Here is a 6,905-nt window from a genome sequence, read left to right on the forward strand (position 1 = left end):
TTTTCTTTAAGAAGCACATTTTGGCGGTTACGAGTGGGAAGTGACTGGTCTTGAGCAGCAAAAAGAAAGTCCTTATTTTCACATTTAAGACCAGTCGACTTCATCCATTAATCAGACCCCGACCTCCCGAACTGATTGGCAGATATAAACGATTGAGAGAGGAACGAGGGTTGTGGGCTCTGTTATCAGACATGATCCTTCTGGTCAGGCGGTCAAGAATCTGGATGTCTTGTTTAGTCGAATCAACTACTCCATAGGAATGGGAAAGGACTGGCACAGCAAAAGTATTTGTGGTTTTGACCTTGTTTCGAGCATTTAGCACTGAGCTCCAGATTTTCTTTAAGCGAGCTTTATACTTGGCCCGTAATTTTTCTTGTATCTAGGCATTCTGGAACTTGTTTCGAACTTGCATTCCAAGACAGGTGTAGGCCTGATCTTCCACGGGATGCTCAATAACTCTTCCCCCTTGTAACCTGACCGATCCATCATTAATTACCTTACCACGTTTCAAATGAAGAGTTTACATTTGTCGAGTCCAAATGTCATGCCAATATAATTAGAAAAGGACTCGACAAGGAGAACCTGCTCTTTCAAATTGGTATCTCCTATGGCAAGGAGCTCAATGTCATCAATGTAAGATGAGTAATTGGTGTTGGGGATCTGTGCTGAGGAGGTCCGAGATGGTAACCCTCCTCTTTATAGAGCAGAAAACTCAAAGGATTTAAAGGAATCCCCCTGGAATATTCACCTTCTGATTGGAATAAATTCCGAAGTCTGCACCTGCCCTTGCGATCACATTTCAAGTTGAGTTGACCAGCAACTCATTAAAGACTAGAGTAAATCAAGTAGTCGCTCAGGGAGGTCAATACAACGCAGAGACTTCAGAATCCATTCGTGAGGGACAGAGTCGTATGCTTTTTTGTAGTCAATCCAGCACATGGCGAGGATGCGGTGATATGTTTTAGCCTCTTCCAAAATCATTTTTTGTACAAGAAGTTTATAAATTATGTCATTAGAAGAGCAGCAAGATAACACGAGGTTTGTCAAACACCCTGTGAAGATTTTATATTGAGTATTCAAACATGTGATATGACGGAAGTTTTGGGGATCAGTCAAGTCTCCTTTTTTGGGGGGGAGGAGTATTGTGCGACCTTTGCAGAACCATGGAGGAACATCACCTGTGTCCACAAGAGAACTGAAACTGAAGTAATGGTGTTTGGACACAGGGGAACAGTTTCCAATACCGGTTTCGAATACCACCAGGCCCTGGAGCTGTATTAGACTTGGACTTTTTGATGACACTTTTCAGGCAATCGGTTATTATGTTTTACACACTGCTCTTTGGAGTCGGTTGGATTGTTATTCTGTTTCACACACTGCTTGTACACACGATGTAACGGTTTCTCAGAAAGCTTCTCCACAAATAACCGACTCTAGAATGAGGTTCAGGGCCCAGTTTTACAAAGTCATCTTAGCTATAGAACTTTTATCTCCTGTACTTTAATTTGGAATTATGACCTGGCTCTGTGAATGCATTTTAATATGAGACCCTACAGAACCATATAGTGATCAATCAAGTGATTAACTTTTACTTGCTGAAAGTAGAGTGACCAGAGTGAGGCATGGACAAGAACAAACATGAAATGAGAATAACAACCTTTCGAAAAAACAGGGGTTCGAATCACTGTTTAGACAATGATGTTTAAAAATAAACATCTAGACTTTTGCAATCGTATATTGTTTTTTATACGTTATGATTAACCTATATTTCAAATTTGAACGAGATCGGTGAAGAAAAATGATTTTTTAAGTACATCAGATACTACCCTTCCACGTTGAACGTTTTGTTGGCATAGAGTTTACAAAATCGGTACTGTTAAGCTACGTCGACGGCAATGAGTTGGTGGATGGGTTACCAGTACAAAATAGTATAATTACTCGGGTTTGAGTCCTGAGTCCCATACGTATCACGGATGATAAGATGTGATGTTTTCTGAGGGTGGTTACCTTGTTCACCCAGCATCGAATGGGTACCCGGTTGTATGATATGACAATGTGAATTCATAACCTTCTAACAAAAAAGACAGACAGCACAGGTTCCATACTCCCCAGGGAGATCCCCCATGGGACTCAACCTAACAAAAGTACTAGAATCTGTACTTTACTGAGAAAGTGTAGTCCCAAATATAACATATCTTAAACTCATAATGCAATTGAAAGATAATGAGGCATAAAGTTTAAGTCAGTAAAGTAATTTATAGTAAATTATAGCATTAGAAAGAGTCGGCGTGTGCATTTCGAAGTCGGATATGAGTTTTATTATGGATAAAGAAGTTGCCATCCATAAAAAATAAATACCCATAGTCAACATTTTTATAGTTTAGGCCGTCTTTAGATAATAGGGTTGAGCCCAGTGTGAGTCCTTAAATTATCTCGCTGTTGGGGGTAGAGGATGTAAAAGTTTCAACTCAGTCCAGTGATTTCAAAATGTCCTTTAATCTCAAGTTCCGAGCTTTCTTACTACACTTCTTCACAATACAATCCACACAATGACAGAATAACAGTACCTAAACATTAATTTGACAATGACTAGACAATGTCTAGACAATGAATGCACAGTGGCTGGACAGTAGCTGGACAGTGGCTGGACAGGTTGAAAAACCGTATGTCCTCTAAGCCCACAACACACAATTCTATAACGCTCTCTTAGAAACTTCCAAAACATGTCTTACTTCTTCAATATCTTAAAGCTCTCTGTCCCTTTCTCACACTCTTTCATTCCACATGTGTCGCTTAAATTCTTGGTCGGCCACTTATCGTGGTTGATCAGGTCAGAACCCATAGGACCCCTCAAAGACAATTAGTCTATGAGTCTTAGTTGCAGTGGTAAATCACAGCTGCCACCAGTCCTGTGAATGTAGCTCGGACATCTGCTGGCAGCAGGGTCTGACAGATTCTTATGTCTCGACTAATTTCTATATACTAGCACATGCAGCCTCTCACGCACAAACCCTAACAAAGTTACAAATATAATATTTTGCATGTACAGCAAATGCCTAAAATTCGGCTCTAACATTCCGGCCCCTAATTGTTACTTATATCTGAATGTAACAATTACCATGAAATTGTATAGAGCGAATTTTTTACTTTAAACAATGTCATCCTAAGCTACATTAGTTGACTTAACAACTAGACGTTATAACAGTGGACATTCTCTCTGAGTTATAATCTTAGTATATTACAGTATGCAAGAACTAATCGAACATATTAGTCGATGCTCTTCGTCTTAACTTCAGACTCGTTGTCAAGTTAAAGTCTCAAAACACAGTTTAAGTGTCACCCTCAAGAAGCAAGCACAGCTTGATGATTGGTCTGTCCAAAACCTTTGTCTGGGTTTTCACTTCGACACGTCTAACAACACCCTTTCTATCTGGCATAAGCTTCACAACTTTGCCCATTGACCAGGAATTTCTAGGTGCTGTATTGTCCACTATGAGCACGATGTCACCAATCTTCAAATTTCTTCTTATCTTCACCCACTTCTGTCGTTCTTGTAGTAATGGCAGATACACTCTTAACCATCTCTTCCAGAACAAATCCGCCATATACTGCACTTGGCGCCATCGACGTCTTGGATATGAACCACCCAAGTCTGGTTCAACTCTGACCTGGTAAAACATGGCTTCAATGTCCGCCATTAGAGCTATTGGTTCTTGGCGAAATCTCAGGAGCACTCCGATTGAGGCATTGGTGAGATCCGGCCCCTGTAGCAGGTGGTCATTTAGTGATTTTCCTCTGTATTCTGCTGCACAGTCAAATACTACTCTTATCTTATCTGGTTTCTTTGGATGGTATACATCATGATGTGGTATGTACCACACCTTCCCATCCTGACGATCTTTCTTACTCTCGGGAACCCTTTGGGCATAATCTTTGTCTAGGAGATCCTTCATAAAGCCTTTGTAATCTCTGTAGAAAGCATCATTCTTCAGAAACTTCTTCTTAAGCGAAATAGCTCTTTCTTTGGCCTGTACTTTATTGTTTGGTAAGTTGATTTTGGAATCTTTGAATGGCAGAGACATCTGGTAGTGTCCTCCTGTTAATCTCTTGGATGAGTTCATTATATCCAAGAAATGCTGATCATTTCTTGACAGTTCTTCTTTATCATTGCTGAGGCGCTCGTTAAATTCTCTGTCGAAGTATCCTCTCAACTGATGATCAAGGGACTCGTCTGCTAGAACATCAGTTCTGTTGACTGAGATCTTGCTGGGAGATTCAGATTCCTGGACAAGCCCATTTACCATCCAGCCAAGAATCGTTCTTACAGCATAGGGTCCGTTACCATGACTGTTGACTATTTCCAGGGGTTCCAATGCCATAGGTACATTGTTGCCAATTAGCAGCCCTATCTCTGCATCTATAGGTGGTAGTGTGACGTCCCATAGATGCGGCCATTGATGAATGAACTCTTCTTTGGGAATAGTGCTTGTGGAAATAGGCATTTCATCTTGTGTGAATACTGTAGGTAATTTGATCCAGTTCCTTCCATGGATGTCACCTACTTCTAGGTTTGTTAGAATGGAGGTATTCACAGACTTCTTTTGAGTCATGGTGCTGACAACTATATTTGTCATCTTCCCTGTGACATGAAGCTCGTCAGCCAACCTGCTTGTGCAGAACGTTGCTGAACTGCCGTTGTCAAGGAAGGCATATGTCTTGACATATCTGTCCCCAGCGGCGACTTTGATTCTAACAGGAACTACAGGCATATAGCTCAAGTCTTTGAGATCTTCACTGTGACGTGTAGCCAAACTGTTGTTTGTTACAACCTTTGGCTTCGTCTGATCCTTTTCCTTCTTTAGTTTATCTTTATTGTTGTCATGGAAACACGTTGCATGTCTCATTTTGCAGATATGACAGGTCAATCTGCTGGGGCACTGGCGACTTGTGTGTCCGAACTGTAGACAGCCAAAACACAATCCCTTTGGTCTTAGAAAGTCAATTTTTTCATCCAGTGTCTTACACTGAAGTCTTATGCACATTTCCATACAGTGATCCTCGTCGCAGAACCAGCATGGCTTGGCGAATGCCCTCAAAGCTCTCTCTCGTGCTGTGAATGGCTTACTTTGTGTCTCTGATTTTGCCTGACCAGGGTAGGTTTCTTTGGTTGCCACCTCATGAATTCGCGATTCAGATTTCGATGTATCAGTGGCAAAGCTCTTAAATCTCTTAGGTGCTTCTTTCGGGTTAGGCTTTGGTTGAGCTTGTCTGTCGTCGGCAATTGTGCCAAACAGTGGGCTCGACAGTATCTGTGCTTGTCTATCCACGAAACGAACAAGGTCTGCAAAGGTGACATTTCTTCTTTCCAAGATATCAAATGAAACTGCCCTCCATCTTTCTCTTAATTTGTATGGCAACTTTTGAATCAGTTCCCTGAGGTTTTTGGGATGTTCTAATTCTCTCATGTACTCTATATCTGCCATGGTATTTCCACAACTTGTCAGGAATATAGAAAAGCTGGTAAGTGCGTCACTGTCTTCTGACTTTATAGCTGGCCATTTCAAGGCTTTGTCCATGTAAGCTGCTGCAAGCTTGTATTTGTTCCCAAATTTCTTATCCAACAGTGACCTGGCTTGTTCATAACCACTTTCCGGATTCATGTGAATACAGCTTCTTACCAAGTCATTTGGTTCACCGCTGGTGTACTGGTCCAAGTAATAGAGTCTATCCTTGGGATTAATGGTCTTGTCTTCTATGCCATGTTCAAAAGCTCTTATGAAAGGCTTAAATTGTAATGGGTCGCCACTAAACGTAGGTATTTTTCTAATGGGTAGACTGGCTAGCTTCTGGTGTTCTACCACAAGCTGCATTATTTCATTCTGTTGTTTACACACTTCATCGAAGTGTGTATTGCTGACTCCAGCTGGTGAGCTTGTGTTCTGATTCGGGGTGAATTCTCTAGCAAGTGGATTCAACACTTCATTTCGGCTATTTGATGGGTTGAAGGACTTTTGAGAATGATCTTTCTTTTGCGAACTGTTAGATTCTTGGTCATACTGGTCAAAAATTGCATACTGGGCATTTGCGATTTCCACTTCTGTCTCGAGTTCTAATCTTTCTCTCCTTTGTTTTAGCCTATTCTCTTCTTCTTCCAGTTGATGCTTTTGCTCTAATCCTTTCTGTCTAGCAACAAGTTCGGCCCTTTTTGCCAAGATTTCCATTTTAGCAGAGGAAGCAGATGATATGACTGAACCCTTACGTGTTCCGACTTGTGAAACGCTATCTTCAGGCCTTATTTCATTTTCTGTATCACAGGGTTTAATAAACGAAGCAACATTTGTCTCAAACTGTACTAAGGCACCTAACTGTGACTGGAACCAGGCTTCGTCTTCCTCTTTCGCTGATTGACTTTCAAGTTTATTGTGATAAGTTTCAGCCGATTCTTTAAATTTCGAAAATAGTTCTTTCCATTCTTGAAACTCAATTTTCACATCATCCAGAGCATCAGAGCTCATCAGGTATTCAATATAATTTACCTTTGAACACACTTGTTTGTACAGGAATTTTCTTTTTTCCAGTGCTATATTCAAATTATAGCTTTGGCCCTTTTCCGTTGGTTTTCTTATTCGTGATTCTGTTATCACAGATTTAGCATTTCTCCTAGGCTCATTGGTCAGTCCTTTATCACCGTGAACAGTATCGCTCAATGTTCTGCTTGCCATGGTGAAAAATTAGTCAAACAGTTCGAATAATCTTGAAATAACTTACAGTTCTTGAATTCCTTAATCCTAAATGAATACACAGTTCCAATGAAATATAATCTCTCCTGTTTCTGAATAAATACTTGAACAGGTGGTCTTCTTAAATCCTGTTAGCACATCCTTGAACACATAACAGTTCCATTT

At 40.7% G+C, this 6,905-nt stretch overlaps 1 protein-coding gene across 1 annotated transcript; it reads right to left on the reverse strand.

Annotated features, from left to right (window-relative positions):
* Positions 1 to 3,329: 3,329 nt before the first annotated feature.
* LOC124282522 lies at positions 3,330 to 6,221 on the reverse strand. Its single transcript, XM_046718535.1, has one exon. The coding sequence runs from the start codon at positions 6,219 to 6,221 to the stop codon at positions 3,330 to 3,332; it is 2,892 nt and encodes a 963-aa protein (XP_046574491.1).
* Positions 6,222 to 6,905: the final 684 nt, after the last annotated feature.

This window comes from Haliotis rubra, unplaced genomic scaffold (genome assembly GCF_003918875.1).
Source record: "Haliotis rubra isolate DU_JTF1 unplaced genomic scaffold, ASM391887v1 Scf3, whole genome shotgun sequence".
NCBI classification, from domain to species: Eukaryota; Metazoa; Mollusca; class Gastropoda; order Lepetellida; family Haliotidae; genus Haliotis; species Haliotis rubra.

Bases quoted from the DNA above. Each gene is read 5' to 3' on its own strand.
- LOC124282522 (XM_046718535.1), bottom strand. From the start codon at position 6,221: ATGGAAATCTTGGCAAAAAGGGCCGAACTTGTTGCTAGACAGAAAGGA.